The sequence below is a fragment of the Taudactylus pleione genome, unplaced genomic scaffold (assembly GCF_031769625.1).
Source record: "Taudactylus pleione unplaced genomic scaffold, aTauple2 ptg000689l, whole genome shotgun sequence".
NCBI lineage: Eukaryota > Metazoa > Chordata > Amphibia > Anura > Myobatrachidae > Taudactylus > Taudactylus pleione.
This window is the reverse complement of record NW_028285091.1, coordinates 1,073,392-1,092,169: the sequence shown is the minus strand read 5'-3', so window position 1 is coordinate 1,092,169 and position 18,778 is coordinate 1,073,392. Positions and strand designations below refer to the sequence as shown.

Sequence of the window (18,778 nt, the reverse complement as noted above, 5' to 3'; positions counted from 1 at the left end):
CTGTGCTGAAAGGAGTACCCGGCGCCCAAAGGATGCATCCTGAGAGGCAAAGGTGTCAAACGCATAGAACCTCAAAAACGTTTGAATTGAAGACCAAGTGGCCGCCTTACACAGCTGAACAGCAGAAGCGCCACGTCTAGCAGCCCAAGAGGGACCCACAGAACGAGTGGAATGAGCCTTAACAGAGGCTGGCACAGGTAATCCCTCCTGTGCATAAGCCTCACAAATAACGGAACGAAGCCAACGGGCTAACGTTTGTTTGTTGGCAGGCCAACCCCTCTTGTGAAAACCAAAGAGGATAAACAAGGAATCAGACTTCCTAACCGAAGCCGTCCGGTCTACATAAATTCTAAGCGCCCTGACCACATCTAAGGAAGTCTCACCAGCTGAAAGATCAGGGGACTGAAAAGCTGGCACAACAAGTTCCTGATTAATATGGAACTTCGAGACCACTTTGGGCAAAAACTCAGGACGAGTGCGGAGCACCGCTCTGTCCTGGTGAAAAATCAGGAAAGGAGGGCGACAGGAAAGCGCCCCCAATTCAGACACCCTCCTGGCCGAAGCAATTGCCAGGAGAAAAAAGGTGTGAACGTCTGGTAGTATTGCAATCCGCCGTTGAAACCACACGGACAAGGCGGACACATGAACCTTCAGAGATGCAAGGCGTAAGCCGAGATCCAATCCTGACTGAAGAAATTCCAAGATCCTAGAAACTCGGAACACCTGAGGATCATAATGTCTGGACTCACACCACTGAAAGTAAGTGTGCCACACTCTGTGATAAATCCGTGCTGAAGCAGGCTTGCGTGCCCTGAGCATGGTACCAATAACCGAACTGGAGAAGCCCCGAGACCTCAAGACGGCTGTCTCAAGAGCCACGCAGTCAAAGACAGCCGACCCAGATCCGGGTAAAGGCAGGGCCCCTGAGACAACAGGTCCCGACGCTGAGGAAGAAGGTACGGAGCGTCGATGGAGAGGCTCCTGAGATCGGAGTACCAAGGACGTCTGGGCCACGCCGGAGCTACCAGCACGAGCATGCCGCCGTCCTGCTTGAATTTCCGCAGAACCCGAGGAAGCAGGGATATCGGAGGAAACAGATACGCCAGGTGAAACGTCCATTTCACCGACAGCGCGTCCACCAGACTTGCACCTGCATCTCTTGTCCTTGACCCGTAAATGGGCAACTTGTGATTGTGACGGGAGGCCATCAAGTCCAGCTCCGGCAGTCCCCACCTGTCCACGAGTAGCTGAAACACCTCTGGGTGAAGCGACCATTCCCCAGGATGCACGTCGTGACGGCTGAGGAAGTCCGCCTCCCAATTGAGGACTCCGGGGATGAAGACCGCCGAGATCGCTGGAATGTGACCCTCCGCCCAAGTCAGGATACGAGACACCTCCGACATCGCTGCCTGACTGCGAGTTCCGCCTTGGTGATTGATATACGCCACCGTGGTGGCGTTGTCGGACTGCACCTGTACCGCCCTTCCGTGAAGAGCGGGGCCGGACGACTGCAGGGCCCTGTATACTGCCCGCAGTTCCAGGATGTTGATGGGGAGAAGTGCTTCTTCCGCTGACCAACGACCCTGAAGCGACAAAGAGCCGGTCACTGCCCCCCAACCCCGGAGACTGGCATCCGTCGTGAGCAGGACCCAGTCCGGGATCCAAAATGGGCGCCCCTCGACCAGATGAGCTGTCTGAAGCCACCAAGCCAAAGATAGCCGAACGTCCGGAGACAACACCAGCACCTGAGAGCGGATCCGGTGAGGTAACCCGTTCCATTCTGATAGAATCAGCCCCTGCAGGGGCCGGGAATGGAACTGGGCAAATTCCACCATGTCGAATGTCGACACCATGGACCCCAGAACTCTCATAGCCGAATGGACCGACAGGCGGCAACGGCTCAGGCAACTGCGTATCCGCAGCTGTAGGGAGGCGACCTTCTCCGGAGTCAGGAAGATCCTTTGCTGACGCGAATCCAGCAGGGCTCCCAAATGAACCATCCGCTGTGATGGAATCAGGGAGGACTTTTTCCAATTTATCAACCACCCGTGTGCTTGCAGGCAAGCGATCGTTAGGTGGAGATGTTGAAGCAGTACCTCCGGAGAGCTCGCCAGCAACAGGAGGTCGTCCAGGTACGGCAGCAGCCGTACATTCTGGTTCCGAAGATGTGCGGCCATGACCGCCATAATCTTCGTGAACACCCTCGGTGCCGTGGAGAGACCAAAGGGTAGCGCCCGGAACTGATAGTGGTGTTGAAGGATAGCGAACCTCAGATACCGCTGGTGTGAAGATGCTATCGGAACATGGAGGTAGGCGTCCTGGATGTCCAGGGACACCATGTAATCCCCCGGTTCCATCGCCAGAATGATGGAACGTAACGTTTCCATCCTGAACTTGGGAACCCTGAGGAATTTGTTCAGAGACTTCAAGTTGAGGATAGGGCGATGAGAACCATTGGGTTTCTGCACCAGAAACAGAGACGAATAATACCCCGTCCCTCGTTGTGATAGAGGAACGGGAACAATGACCCCTGCTTTCAGCAAGGACTCTATAGCCTCCTGAACCTGTAACGCCTTGGTCTTGTCCTGAGAAGGACTTGTGCAGAAAAACTGGTGGGGTGGTCTGTGCCGAAAAGACAGGGCGTACCCCTGGGAGACCACTTCTCGAACCCAGGCATCCGTGGTGGTATTGTGCCAGCACTGGGCAAATAGAAGAAGTCGGCCTCCCACTCTGAGGTCCCCCAGAGGTAGGCCCGTCCCATCAGGCCGCAGGTTTATCTTCCTGCTTGGAAGAAGGGCGCCGAGCACTCCAGGCTTGCTTCTTGGGTTTAGAGGCCGTCTTACTCGCAGACTGTCTCGGGAAGGACTGACCTTTCGCCTTACCCTGAACCCGAAAGGAACGAAAAGCCGAACTCCGAACCTTAGCAGGCAGTGCCGCCGAAGGGAGGAAGGCCGACTTGGATTTAGCCAGGGTGTCCACTATTTTGTCCAAGTCCGGACCAAATAGTAATTCCCCATTGAAAGGTAAGGCCTCCAGACCTTTCTTTGAATCAGAGTCCGCTCTCCAGGACCGCAACCATAAGGATCGGCGGGCAGACACCGCTGCAGCCGATACCCTCGAGGTCAGCAGACTAGCATCTAAAGAAGCTTCACCAATGTAAGAAGCAACGTCCCTCATTTGTCCCAACAACGCCCGCTGGACATCCGGAGCGTCGTCCGGGAAGGTATCTTCCAATGCATTGGCCCACCCCTCAATGGCCTTGGCCACCCAGGAGATGGCCATGGACGGTCGGGCCACCGCCCCGGAGAGGGAGTAAATAGACTTTAAGCAAGTCTCAACTTTCCTGACCGTGGGATCCTTCAGCGAGGATATCGACGGTAATGGTAAGGTGGCGCCCCGAGTTAAACGGGTGACATGGGAATCCACCGCCGGTGGAGTTTCCCATTTTTTACAATGTGCCTCAGGGAAGGGGTAATTAGAAGCCAACCGCTTCTGAGGAAGGAATCTCTTACTGGGCGCCTGCCAAGCTACCGCCATATGATCCGTCAACTGATCCGACAGGGGAAACACCGCAGAAGCCACCTTAGTTTTTTTGAAACTAGGAAACTTCGACTTAGGAACCGGTGCCTCATCCTCTATAAGAAGAATAGCTCGCACCGCCCTAACTAGTGCTCGCACATTAATGGACGACTTGGTATCCATTTCCTGGACCGAGGCGTCCGAGTCAGTGTCATCAGGGACCTCCCCATCATCTGAGGAACCCTCTGAGTCCGATACCTGAGCAGCCCGTGTCATGAGTGGGCGTTTTGAAATCCTAGAAGGCATGTCAGTCTGCAACATTGACTGAAAAGCCGAGGAAGCGGCCGCCAAATTTTGCACGGAGTTGGAGAGCACATCCACCCAGGGTGGAGGAGTCACCATAGGGGCCTGAAAAGGTACCACAGGCTGCTGCGGCACAGGGGAAGCCTGTATATACATAGGCAACCCCGCATAGGGACCCACCGACTGAGACCCAGGAGGACTCCGCAATAACTGCGGGACACCCGGGGAATGGGGGATGGTCGGCTGGGGCAACGACCTAGTAGGGAGAGCAGTCGGGACCGACAGACGGTCCGCAATAGACACCAGCACTTGAGAAAACATCGCCCACGGTGGTTCCTGCGCCAGAGAAGGTCTGGATGGGCCAGGAGCCACCTGGCATCGACTACACAGGCCATCCTGTGACAAATCCTCCCTATCTACTCCTGCAGAACAGCGTCCGCAGGAGGCCAACACCGGAGCCACTGAGCGCTCAACCTCCTCGTCTGACATGACAGAATATATTATATATCTGGCACCAGGGTAGAAGTAAAACGCACTCACCGGTGTGCTGAACAACAGCCCACAATATGGCACTGAGTAGCACACAACTGTGTGACGGACCTCACAAATACGTGATCTATATAAGTGAGGTCAGTAGAAACGCCCCTCCCCCACACACCTGTAGGGCTTGTAGGAGAAGTAAAGGGATAGGTATAAGCTGACAGTAAGTAGAAAATAAGCACAGACAGGCAGCACTAGCAAAAGTCACATACCATGCAGGAAGATATACTCACTGCACCTTTACACTACAATCAACCTGCCCAGATTCAGTGTCTGGGAGGGCTATAGTGCTGTGTACGCTGTCCTTAATCAGGGGAGAGGTACACAGGGGGACCGGTCCGCATGCTCCCTGAAGATCTGCGCTGCCACTGTGAGAAAATGGCTGCTGGAGACCTCAGAGGAGGAGTGGCCGAGGAATCTGCAGCTCAGCGACGCCAGACTCCGTGCTGAAAGGCGCGCTGAGCTGAGGGGAGGAGCCGCTGACAGGGAAGGCTTCCTCCCCTGGCTAGCATATTAACCCCAGGGCTTGCCGCCACCCCGCTTGCCATATATCCCTGGTGGTCTAGTGGTCCCACGGGTTATTCCTCCTCAGAGGGGGAGCCCGCCGCCACCGCTAGCGGCCCCCGGTCTGTCCCCTAGGACCGGGGGCAAAGGACTGCATCTGCAGGCAAAACCCGCGAGCCGCCGCTAATCGGCGACTCGCGGCTTACCTTGTCCCCGGCGACTCCGGCAGCAGTCCAGGGAGGGACCCAGAGTCCGGCTAGTACGGACTCTGGCCTCCCGCCGCGATCCCCAGTGCAGTACTGGCGTCGCGGCGCCAGCGGGGAAGGAGAGCGGCAGCGTGGGCGTCTGCATAGACAGCCCGTCGCTGCCACACTAGAGCCTCTGTTTTAAAATAAAAATCTAACAGGCTCTTTTTTTTTTTTTTTTTTTTATAAATAAAAATAGAAAGCTTTTGGGGGCTGCTCCTGCAGCCCCCCTGCGCAGGTGACCCGACTCCGGCCGGGCACCAACTCAAACTGAGGTGCTGTGGCCGGGGGCGGGGTATAGAGGAGGACGGACCCAAGTGCATCCTGGGAGCAGCTAAAGCTTTAACTGCGTGGTGCCCATGGATCCAGATCCAGCTATGCCCCAAGGTCAACCCTGTGGACCCCCTATGGACCCTGAAGTAGAAAGGGGGGGGTGGTCGGGCGAACGCAGGCGTATCAGTGCGTTTCAACGCCGTTTCATGGGCGTGCATAAATTAGCCACTGCGATACCAGATGCCGCCTGAGGCCTCATAGCGTGCGCAGAAGCAATTCTTGAGTGAGTTCTGACCTGCCTTAACCGTGCGTATGGGACCGATGTTACCGATTGTCTCGCTATGTTATCAAAGTATACGGATGTAAGGGGAAGTGGGAGTCCTTATATCAGGCTGCGAACGCAGTGCGAATGAAAACATTTCAATATCACAGCTGATATTAGCAACACAGTCGCGTGCAGAATAGCGATCCGCAGTGAATCAGGCACTGTATGCGGATACAAGCTGCACACCCATGTGTTTTACTGGAACCAGGTAGAGATTCTCATCGCCATATAAATGGAATGTTAGCCAGGGGCGCAGGCCTTCAGCTAAGTTGGAAGAGGAGACTGGAGAGAAAGAAGAGGTGGTCTTATATGGTTCCAGTGCAGGCTTCTTTCTTGAACTATATATCTATAATATCCATGGATATTTTTGCCATGGGTTTAGTCCACACTTACTTAATTGCATAAAATATATGGATAGGTATTATAGAATGCAAATCCAGATACAGGAACAAGCTTCAAAGCACTACGATCCTACTGACCACAACAGGTAATAGATGTAAAAACTACTAAGCAACGTCCCTATGTAATAATATCTTGGATGTGATATAGGCAGTGGGCACCTTTCCATACATTTGACTAAATAAGGTTGAATAGACCAGAATCTTCTGCTTCTGTGCATTACTCTGGTGGTGCCATCATCATTCTGACTCAGCATCTAAGGCCTTTAAGTAGTGCTTCATGGAAGCCAAAAAGAGCGGGAAGTTCACCGTGACTGAAATATGCACATTGTCTTATTCCAAGTGTTGCTGTTTCACATGATAAAAACATTTCCTATAGTACTTAGTAAGCTGCTTAACGTTCGCTCCTATATGTTCCAATTACTCTAGATATTCCAAGAGACCCAGGGGTACATTTACTAAAGTGTCGATTTTCAAAACTGGAGAGGTTGCCGATAGCAACCAATCAAATTCTACTTATCACTTCTCTAACAACTTCTAGAAGTTAATAGTTAGAATCGGATTAGTTGCTATGGGCAACATCTCCACTTCTAAAAGCCCTCACTTTTATAAATACACCCCCTAGAGTAAAATAACCATCTTTTAGGTATTATATTACTCAGGAGACCCTCAAATACATCCCAGAGTATTTTTGGGGATACCACTATGCCCCAATAGCGTGAAACATTTTAGATGGGGAAAATGAATGAATTAGGGGGGAAAAAAAAGTCACACTGACAAAGCTTCATTGCGTATATTCTCTTTAAGTATTTAAGTATATAGAAAATTTTATATTATTCAGTAAAGTGCAGCCATAGCGATTCTTCCCTGACAAGTCTTACATGTGAAATTGGATGATCATCTCTGCCTCTAAAGCAATTGAGCATACTGAGGTAAATGTAATAGCCTACAATGAGGCAAATGTAATGGCCTGGGAATTGTAGACACCCGCAAGTGTTTGTCCATTCAGCCGCTAGATTTAAAGATGCGATAACCTCAGGAGGCAAAACCTGGTCGATGTTGCCTTTTAAATAATTGACGCTTTAAATCTAGTAACGAAGGGCCTGATTCAAAGATGGATGCTAATGCTACCGTACGCCAGAGAATAGGCAAATGTCGGAGCTGGCACTTGTATGGAGACACCCGCTTGCAGCTTTGCAAATCCAAGCGACAGCCAGAAGAGATGAAGCATCGGTCACAGATCCTTCCATAATTAACCTAATCACTCTGCGGGAAAAAAGTGCCAGCGACCGCCGACGTTAATTAAACTTGACGCATGCGCATACAACAGATTATCACTCAACTGCGTAAACATGGTCATTGCGTACATCTCTGAATCAGGCGCTAACTCGCTGAAACCTCAGGGAGGTGCCTGCAACTGCCAGGCCATTACATTCACCCCAATGTACGATCTCTCAGCTCTCTTTACTGCAGTCGTGCTAATAAGCCCCTCCCAGCCCGCCAGGTCTCGTGAGACTCTGCTAGCGCCGGTTGTCTTTTGTGCCGACAACGCGTCTGACTACGTGACTAGGACACACCAGAAGACTGTGCAGAGTAATTTGATATGTGACACTTGTATATCTAAAGCCGGGTACACACTAGAGATAGGTCATCCGATTCCACAGATCGGGGTGTCATATCCAGTACATAGTCTAGAGTGTACCCATGATATGCGCACTCCCGCGAATCGTATGCGGCACGAACTGTCGCCCCTACTGCATGCCATGCTGCGGAATGATGGCGCATCCCTCACCCCCCCCCATCAGCTAGTGTGTATGCACTTGCCGGGTCCCGTCGCCCACGTCGGGCTGGGTACACATCGCCTGATGTGCACCTAGCATGAGTGAGACAGAGTCCCTGGATCTGTATACAAAGTGCTACAATGTAGCGGTCACAGCTTTATTCATTCCAAGTTTCGTTGTGCTCCATATACAGACTGAGGTGCACACACATATACAAGTGCAGCTAATCAACACAGTCTCCTGGTGCTTCCTAGTCATCACATTGGCATTTAGACGTATTTTCTGTATCTCAATGTCAAACTAGGTTAGCATCCCAGGTCACAGCTCCTCATAAAGAGATATACACTACCGTTAAAAAGTTTGGGGTCACTTAGAAATTTCCTTATTTTTGAATGAAAAGCACAGTTTTTTTTCAATGAAGATAACATTAAATTAATCAGAAATACACTCTATACATTGTTAATGTGGTAAATAACTATACTAGCTGCAAACGTCTGGTTTTTAAAGGAATATCTACATAGGTGTATAGAGGGCCATTTCCATCAACCATCACTCCAGTGTTCTAATGGTACATTGTGTTTGCTAAGCGCGTTAGAAGACTAATGGATGACCCTTGTGCAATTATGTTAGCATAACTGAAAACGGATTTGCTCATTAGAGAAGCTATAAAACTGGCCTTCCTTTGAGCTAGTTGAGTATCTGGAGCATCACATTTGTGGGTTCGATTATACTCTCCAAATGGCCAGAAAAAGAGAACTTTCATGTGAAAATCGACAGTCTATTCTTGTTCTTAGAAATGAAGACTATTCCATGCGGAGATTGCCAAGAAACTGAACATTTGCTACAACGATGTGTACTACTCTCTTCAGAGAACAGCACAAACAGGCTCTAACCAGAGTAGAAAAAGAAGCGGGAGGCCCCGGTGCACAACTGTGCAAGAAGACAAGTGCATTAGAGTCTCTAGTTTGAGAAATAGACACCTCACAAGTCCTCAACTGGCAGCTTCATTAAATGGTACCCGCAGAACGCCAGTGTCGACGTCTACATTGAAGAGGTGACTCCGGGATGCTGGCCTTCTAGGCAGAGTGGCAAAGAAAAAGCCATATCTGAGACTGGCCAATAAAAGGAAAAGATTAATATGGGCAAAAGAACACGACATTGGACAGTGGAAGATTGGAAAAAAGTGTTATGGACAGACGAATCGAAGTTTGAGGTGTTTGGATCACACAAAAGAACATTTGTGAGACGCAGAACAAGTGAAAAGATGCTGGAAGAGTGCCTGACGCCATCTGTCAAGCATGGTGGAGGTAATGTGATGGTCTGGGGAAGCTTTTGTGCAGGTAAAGTGGGAGATTTGTACAAGGTAAAAGGGATTTTGAATAAGGAAGGCTATCACTCCATTTTGCAATGCCATGCCATACCCTGTGGACAGCACTTGATTGGAGCCAATTTCCACCTGCAACAGGACAATGACCCAAAGCACACCTCCAAAGTATGCAAGAACTTTTTAGGGAAGAAGCAGGCAGCTGATATTCGGTCTGTAATGGAGTGGCCAGCACAGTCACCAGATCTCAACTCCATTGAGCCGTTGTGGGAACAGCTTGACCGTATGGTACGCAAGAAGTGCCCATCAAGCCAATCCAACTTGTGGGAGGTGCTTCCGGAAGCATGGGGTGAAATTTCTTCAGATTACCTTAACAAATTAACAGCTAGAATGCCAAAGGTCTGCAATGCTGTAATTGCTGCAAAAGGAGCAAAAGCAAAGCCTGAAGGACAAAATTATTATTTCAAATAAATATCATTATTTCTAACCTTGCCAATGTCTTGACTATATGTTCTATTCATTTTGCAACTCAGTTGATAAATAAAAGTCAATTTTCATGTAAAACACGAAATTGTCTGGCTGACCCCAAACTTTTGAACGGTAGTGTACCTCAGAATACGGATTAATGCAGTGACAATGACAGGTTTGGGGAAATACTCTAGATTTAATGAGATTATTTTATGGAAGACAAAACACTGTACAAAAATCCCATTAGTGTATCACATATGTAAGGCTTTGTGACTTCTCTGATGTACAGGAAGATTTGAGCTCTGCGTGAAACATTTCCCACAATGGGAACACTGGTACGGTTTCTCACCTGTGTGACTTCTTTGATGCTGAAGGAGATAGGATTTCCGTGCAAACCGTTTCCCGCAATCAGAGCATGGGAACGGCTTCTCACCCGTGTGAGTCCTCAGATGTTTGGTAAGGAATGAATTGTATGCGAAACGCTTGCCGCAGTCGGGGCAGGGGAATGGCTTGTCGCCTGTGTGACCTTTCTGATGCTGAACAAGGTTGGATTTCACGGCAAAGCATCTTCCGCACTCAGAGCAGGCATATGGCTTCTCCCCTGTGTGGATTCTCAGATGCTCCACAAAAATGGATTTAAATGCAAAACATTTCCCGCATTCAGAACATTTAAACCTTTTATTATATCGGTTCACTATAACTGTGCTATGTGTAACCATCTCTGAGTTATTAGGACAGCCACCTCCACGTGTAGGATGAGGAGATGATAGATCCGCACTGCAAAGTTCTTGATGGGGATTTGAGGAAATGATACCTTCTCCTTGAGACACTAGAGTGTCGTCCTCAATTTCACTATCTGGAGATAAACTTGGACGCCGGTCCGAGAGGTCACTTCTGTGCTGTTCACCTGTTAAGTATAAAATAAATGTATGTAATCCTGCAGCTCGCCACTATACATGAGGTTTTCAACTAACTTGACCATATAAGCCTGTGTGTAACCATCTAGTATTCCCTGTGGTTATAGAAGCCTGTGTGTAACCATCTAGTATCCCTGTGATTATATAAGCCTGTGTGTAACCATCTAGTATACCCGTGGCTATATAAGCCTGTGTGTAACCATCTAGTATCTCTGTGGTTATATAAGCCTGTGTGTAACCATCTAGTATCCCTGTGGATATAAGCCTGTGTGTAACCATCTAGTATCCCTGTGGTTATAAGCCTGTGTGTAACCATCTAGTATCCCTGTGGTTATATAAGCCTGTGTGTAACCATCTAGTATCCCTGTGGTTATATAAGCCTGTGTGTAACCATCTAGTATCCCTGTGGTTATATAAGCCTGTGTGTAACCATCTAGTATCCCTGTGGTTATATAAGCCTGTGTGTAACCATCTAGTATCCCTGTGGATATAAGCCTGTGTGTAACCATCTAGTATCCCTGTGGTTATATAAGCCTGTGTGTAACCATCTAGTATCCCTGTGGTTATATAAGCCTGTGTGTAACCATCTAGTATCCCTGTGGTCATAAGCCTGTGGGTAACCATCTAGTATGCCTGTGGATATAAACCTGTGCGTAACCATCTAGTATCCCTGTGGTTATATAAGCCTGTGTGTAACCATCTAGTATACCCGTGGCTATATAAGCCTGTGTGTAACCATCTAGTATCCCTGTGGTTATATAAGCCTGTGTGTAACCATCTAGTATCCCTGTGGTTATATAAGCCTGTGTGTAACCATCTAGTATCCCTGTGGATATAAGCCTGTGTGTAACCATCTAGTATCCCTGTGGTTATAAGCCTGTGTGTAACCATCTAGTATCCCTGTGGTTATATAAGCCTGTGTGTAACCATCTAGTATCTCTGTGGTCATAAGCCTGTGGGTAACCATCTAGTATGCATGTGGATATAACCTGTGCGTAACCATCTAGTATACCCGTGGCTATATAAGCCTGTGTGTAACCATCTAGTATCCCTGTGGTTATATAAGCCTGTGTGTAACCATCTAGTATCCCTGTGGTTATATAAGCCTGTGTGTAACCATCTAGTATCCCTGTGGATATAAGCCTGTGTGTAATCATCTAGTATCCCTGTGGTTATAAGCCTGTGTGTAACCATCTAGTATCCCTGTGGTTATATAAGCCTGTGTGTAACCATCTAGTATCCCTGTGGTTATATAAGCATGTGTGTAACCATCTAGTATCCCTGTGGATATAAGCATGTGTGTAACCATCTAGTATCCCTGTGGATATAAGCCTGTGTGTAAATATCTAGTATCCCTGTGGTTATAAGCCTGTGTGTAACCATCTAGTATCCCTGTGGTTATATAAGCCTGTGTGTAACCATCTAGTATCCCTGTGGTTATATAAGCCTGTGTGTAACCATCTAGTATCCCTGTGGTCATAAGCCTGTGGGTAACCATCTAGTATCCCTGTGGTTATAAGCCTGTGTGTAACCATCTAGTATCCCTGTGGTTATATAAGCCTGTGTGTAACCATCTAGTATCCCTGTGGTTATATAAGCCTGTGTGTAACCATCTAGTATCCCTGTGGTTATATAAGCCTGTGTGTAACCATCTAGTATCCCTGTGGTTATATAAGCCTGTGTGTAACCATCTAGTATCCCTGTGGATATAAGCCTGTGTGTAAACATCTAGTATCCTTGTGGTTATAAGCCTGTGTGTAACCATCTAGTATCCCTGTGGTTATATAAGCCTGTGTGTAACCATCTAGTATTCCTGTGGTTATATAAGCCTGTGTGTAAACATCTAGTATCCCTGTGGTTATAAGCCTGTGTGTAACCATCTAGTATCCCTGTGGTTATATAAGCCTGTGTGTAACCATCTAGTATCCCTGTGTGGTTATAAGCCTGTGGGTAACCATCTAGTATCCCTGTGGTCATAAGCCTGTGGGTAACCATCTAGTATCCCTGTGTATATAAACCTGTGCGTAACCATCTAGAATCCCTGTTGTTATAAGCCTGTGTGTAACCATCTAGTATTGGGGGTTGGTTAGGTTAAGGGCTAGGGGAAGGGGGGGGGGGTTAGGATTAGGCAGCCCCGAGGGGAGGTTACGGTTAGGCATCCCCCGGGAAGGTTAGGTTTGGGGTGCTGGAACGAGGGGGGTTAGGTTTAGGCACTTAGTGGGGTTTTAGGGTTAGGCAGTAGAGGGAGAGGTTAGGGTTAGGCACCCCTATGGGAGGGTTAGGGTTAGACATAGGTCCAGCGATATTTCATACCGATCTCGTCCAGATTACCCCAATTAAAATATTGCAATGAACAACAGTAAGTGCTAGGCTTAGACGATGCCCAAGAATGAGGTGGAAAGATGGTGAAGGAGAGACATTTGGCCTGCCCTGCATGCCTGGTGGGGGAATGGCCAGTGGCCATGGCTGAAGATGCACACACTCATGCCTGTATCTGATATTATCGCTCGTGTTGTTATTATTATTGTAAAGAGGTGGCAGGTAAAAGTACAAAAAAAAAAAGGAAAAAGTAATATGGAAATAGCATGAACATAAAATCATTTCTATACTGCTCCCTGAAAAGTGCTTTTCCAACCTATATGGTAAAGGCGACATCCAGCCCACAGGACAGCCCCAACAACTCAGATTCTAAATTATATCAGGAAGCACGAGACGGGGCCGAATGGTTTTAAGGGGGAATGATCCTGGCGAGTCTCCATGATGTTTTAAATCGGCAATCATTTAAAAGGCAAAACCAGGCAGACGCGCCGGAATTGTGCGGTTGCCTGCATAATAAAGAGGACTGGAAAATCTCTCCTGTATTTCTATCACTCGATATAACTGTAGGAAACAAATACAGAGATTGAATACAGGGTTTATATTTTCTTTTTATTTAAAAAAAAAAAAAAAAAAAAAAGACGTGTTGGACTAGGGCAGGGGCCATCCCAGCATGCCCTGCCACCGTTTTCATAGAACAGGATGCTAAAACAATGGCAAGGCATCCTGGGATTTGTAGTTCCACAGCAACTGGAGGGCCAAAGGTTGAAGACTCATGGATTAGGGTCAGAGCTCCTCAGTGTATTCAAGCTTTATCTACTGCTCACCCAGGATGCCCTGCCTAGATTGATGTGGGAGGGAACAGAATCATTTGTACCCAATCAGATTACCTGTATACTTCACAGCAACACAGGCTATTTCAGGAGAAGAGTATGGCCAGTGTTCACTTATGATTGTACCCTCACAGCACAGTGTATTGGCTCCTGCCAATACATACTGTATCTCTGTACGTGGAGAGGTTCTAGTATGTTAATAGAGGAGGTGTGTTCGACCGAGTGACGAATCGCTTAGCTGAACCCATCTCACCTCTCCTCATCGTCTCAGGATGTTAGAGGTCACCGCCTGCTCAGGACGCTAGGGTGCACTTACAGCGGGGTTTTAGCTACCAGGTTAAGTGCCTGGAGCCATCCAATTACTGCCTACTGTAAGCCCGCGACAAGCCCCAAGGGTGCACTTAAAGCGGATTTCTGCTTGCACACAATAATGATCCCAATGGTAGCCACATTAAGCACCCCCTTAATTCTAGCTGCGTAGTCAGACCCCCATTGTGCAGACCTCCATTTCAAACAATGCAAAAGCCTGAACAACACAGTCTCCATCTGTGTTAACGTCACTGTGCTAGTGACCAGACCCAATACACCACCACTCTGCATAGATACCCACACTGGAGCTGTGAAGCTTAAAGGCCACATTGGATGCACAGTGACACACTTCCATATTTCCAGAGCATTCACCACTCATCTACAACACTTCCGGATCATCCCCAGCAGAGCACACCAACAAGAATTAGATCATTCTTAAAGAAATCCATAGGACATTACATGAAGCCACGGTGTGATGTGGGCAGGTGTATGGACCGTATGTGGACAATTGGTGGCATCTGTTCCAGCCTCCGATATAGACTTTTGCTGTTAAAGGCTGCATGAACTGTCTGTGATACAATTCTCCTTCTATGCTGAATGTTCAAAATGACATCACTGCTCCTTAGGTCTGGCTTAAACTCATTTGGTTGGACAAGTTATTATCATGCCTGACACAGATTACTTACTGGTGCTGGTCTGTTTCGGGCTTTCCTCCTCCTTATACTGCTGATCACACCTCATATAGAGGTCTTCCTCTTCCTCTGTAGTTTCAGCTTTACTATCAATCGGGTCTTCACTCTAAAGAGTGCAAAAAGCAGAATTTCTGGCACGGGTTCTGTACAGATCATAGTGTAAATTCACTTTGGTATCTTCAGGCTTGGTAATGCCATCTACCTGATAGTCTTCCTCGGTAGTTTCAACTTTAATAACAAGCATGTCTTCACTCTACACAGCAAACAAAGAAAAGCAAAGATAATTCAATAACGTCTCATTTAGCGAAGCATGGGGAAGTGTGCTATATAGACATTATTGTTATAGAATAAATGGTCCTCAGATGTCACAATTGTTATTCTATGGTATGTATCAAGTATTTCTATAAATTCGAAGCTAGTTTGGTAGAGCAATATTTACCTTTTGGTTTACGTCATTGAACCATAATCATTGCATCATAATCCTTATTCCAATAGATGCAAGGTCTAAATTCCCAATTTCTATTTATTTATTACCAGTTATTTATATAGCGCACACATATTTTGCAGCACTGTACAGGGAGTATTTGGCCATTCACATCAGTCCCTGCCCCAGTGGAGCTTACACTCTATGGCCCTCATTCAGAGCCGCTCGTTAGCGGCAGTACGCTCGTTCCGAGCGATGTTTGCACATCTGCGCATGCGTACGGTTTTTAGTACGCATGAGCGAACCAGTCAGTGCGGCCGAAAAAATCGTTTGTACGCTATATAGCGAGTGCCTGCTATTTTGAGTGACAGAATGAGGCGTATGTGGGTGGTAACAGGGGAAGGTGCTTGAAAATGGGGAGTGGAGATCCGAACGCAGGCGTGCTTAAAGGTCAAAACGGGCGTTTTATGGGTGTGTATATTTAAAACAGCAGCGTCATTGACCACGTCACTGGGTTACTTTATAGCCAGAACTGCTCGCAAATTTGTGGTAGCAAACACCAACCACAAGAATAGCGAGCAGTTCATACGCTGGTCGATGTACTCGATTAATCTAATAAATAGCGGACATGACGTATGGTGCGAGCGGCCAGGGGGCGTTTTTAACAAATAAACGAGCGTATGTTTTGCTCGTTCGTTCAGACTTAGAGGTGTGAACAGACTGCAATGTGCGTACGGATCATTTGAATAGCCACCCCTTGTTTTTAAACGAACGACCGCAAATAGCGAACGGCTCTGAATGAGGGCCTATGTTCCCTATCACATGCACACACACATACACACGGGGTAATTTTGTTGGGAGCCAATTAATCTACTAGTATATTTTTGGAGTGTGGGAGGAAACCGGAGCACCCGGAGGAAACCCACGCAAGCACAGGGAGCATATACAAACTCCATACAGGTAGGGCCGTGGTGGGAATCGAACCCATGACCTCAGTGCTGTGAGGCAGTAATGCTAACCATTACACCGTCTGTGCTGCCCAATTGCCTCCTGAATTAAAGGCACTGGTGCTCCTATTCAAAATGGCTTCCTTTACTGCCGTGGTGTTACAAACATAGAGAGCTTGAAAAGAAGACTACACACCATAACTACTGCATTTGTTACTCCCTTTACACTTCCAAAGTAGCATAATCTATAATAATAAAAAAAACTTCTATACGTATATAAGCTTCATCTTAACTAAGTGCCAGGAGTAAAATGGTGCTAGACATTAATTCATTAGTGCTGTGAGGGCTGTGCCGATTGGCTAGTTGGGATTGGTCTCAAGTTGTATAAGGCGGTCAACCTTCTCTATTATATAATTTAGTATCTGGGGTGATCTGTCGTCATTCTTGTCTGCTGCCTGCCTTGACTTTTGCCTCTTACTGTTTAATTGTATGCCGCTAGCCCTGACTTAATGCTAGCTACCTTCACCAAACTCAGACCAATATGTACTATATTGTGTACTGCTTGTTATCACCTTAACAGACCTTGAATACTCAGTAGACTATTGCTTAGGGTTTAGTCTCCAATATATATTTTCTTAGCACTAGGTTCTACATAAACCTATACTACTGTGAACATAAAGACCTTGGGGCAACAAAGTACCGATGAGCAGGCTCCGCTTTATGGGAAAGAGGGCTGCTATAGGTGAAGACTTGACACACGTTCAGGAAGCTGGGTGCATTCATTATAGTTATATATAATTCCTCACTTTTGTCACTTTTCAATAAAGAAAGTTCTTATAAGCTTCAAGTACACTGCATTGCTACTCACGTTTACACTCCGGTGTATGGTGTGTAGCCATATTCTCAGCTTTCTTTGTATCATGACCCTATTTACAGAAATGGGTAATATGCAGGAATTTTTTAAATATAAGGTAATAATAAATGTATCTCATTTCAGCTCCTATGCAGATAGTATGAAGTAGATTCACCTTGGCATGTCAGTATTACTAAGTGCCATCCATCTACCTGATAGTCCTCTTGGATATTTTGATCTTCCTCTGTACCATCCTGTGAATGAGGAGGACTGGGACATCTGTCTGGGGTATTTCTGTTACTGGAGCCATCTGTAGGAAACACGCAGTGACTGTTTAAATTACTATATTAATAGCATGATTTGTGTTTATTAGACAATGTGATAGGTTTTCAATACTCATCTCCCCTTTACAATAAACTGAAGTCTTCTCTTACCCAGTGATGTGGGCAGCCGGCGATTCCCCATCAGGACATTTGTGTACAGATCCTTGTGTTCCTCTAAATACTCCCACTCCTCCATGGAGAGATAGACAGTGACATCCTGACACCTTATAGGAACCTGACACACACAATGACACAGTCACCACCCAGACACATCCCCTGGTGTTACTGTATAATGTCCCATTCCCAGCCGTCACCTCTCCAGTCATCACCCGGACACATCCTCTGGTGTTACTGTATAATGTCCCATTCCCAGCAGTCACCTCTCCAGTCATCACCCAGACACATCCCCTGGTGTTACTGTATAATGTCCCATTCCCAGCAGTCACCTCTCCAGTCATCACCCAGACACATCCCCTGGTGTTACTATATAATGTCCCATTCCCAGCAGTCACCTCTCCAGTCATGACACAGCCCCTGTTGTTACTGTATAATGTCCCATTCCCAGCAGTCATCACCCAGAAACATCCCCTGGTGTTACTGTATAATGTCCCATTCCCAGCGGTCACCTCTCCAGTCATCACCCAGACACAGCCTCTGGTGTTACTGTATAATGTCCCATTCCCAGCTGTCACCTCTCCAGTCATCACCCAGACACATCCCCTGGTGTTACTGTATAATGTCCCATTCCCAGCTGTCACCTCTCCAGTCATCACCCAGACACATCCCCTGTTGTTACTGTATAATGTCCCATTCCCAACAGTCACCTCTCCAGTCATCACCCAGACACATCCCCTGGTGTTACTGTATAATGTCCCATTCCCAGCAGTCACCTCTCCAGTCAGCAACTGAATGATCTTGTTGGTGAGTTCCAGGATCTTCTGCTCATTGTCTGTGTCATGTATCAGTGAGTGAGGTGGGGGCTCCATGACGGGGCTCTGGCTAATGCCTCTTGATAATCGGGAGCCAACACTCATATATTCAAGAGATGTCTTCCTCAATACTATGTAATCCTGTGTTATTGGGGGGACACCAACCAAAGCAAAGTTCAACCATCACACAAATTCAGAATTAATATAGATTTCAGAATGCTCTAAACATTCCCAGAATCCCTCACTCCTCTAGTCAGGTTCCGGTTTAGCCCCTTCACTCAGGGACGTAACTAAGGTGGTGCGGTTGGTGCCATTGCAACGAGCGCTGGATGCCCTGAAGCGTAACAGTCCACCACCACAAAGTGCATTTTCCTGGAGCCCGCTGCGATGTATTTTACCAATCGGTGTGCCCAGGCAGCCCTTCTCACTCCGGAGCTCCGCCAGGCTTTGACCGTCCCTGCTCAGTCCTGGCTGCACTAGCGTGTGTGGGGACTCGGGAGAGACGTCCCACGTTGCCGCCTGCGCTCCTCCCCGTGCCGCCTAACCACCTTCTCT

The 18,778-nt window shown here is 47.6% G+C and overlaps 1 protein-coding gene across 1 annotated transcript in view; it reads right to left on the bottom strand.

Moving 5' to 3' along the window:
• LOC148477798 (uncharacterized) overlaps positions 1–18,778 on the bottom strand; it is a 59,959-nt gene that overhangs the window by 5,270 nt on the left and 35,911 nt on the right. The window contains exons 4-9 of the mRNA XM_088456181.1: positions 18,185–18,364; positions 17,406–17,529; positions 17,184–17,281; positions 14,950–15,000; positions 14,742–14,853; positions 10,030–10,587 (exon numbers count right to left, since the gene is read on the bottom strand). Coding sequence (XP_088312307.1) covers positions 10,030–10,587; positions 14,742–14,853; positions 14,950–15,000; positions 17,184–17,281; positions 17,406–17,529; positions 18,185–18,364 — 1,123 coding nt within the window. The remainder of the gene's footprint in view (positions 1–10,029; positions 10,588–14,741; positions 14,854–14,949; positions 15,001–17,183; positions 17,282–17,405; positions 17,530–18,184; positions 18,365–18,778) is intronic.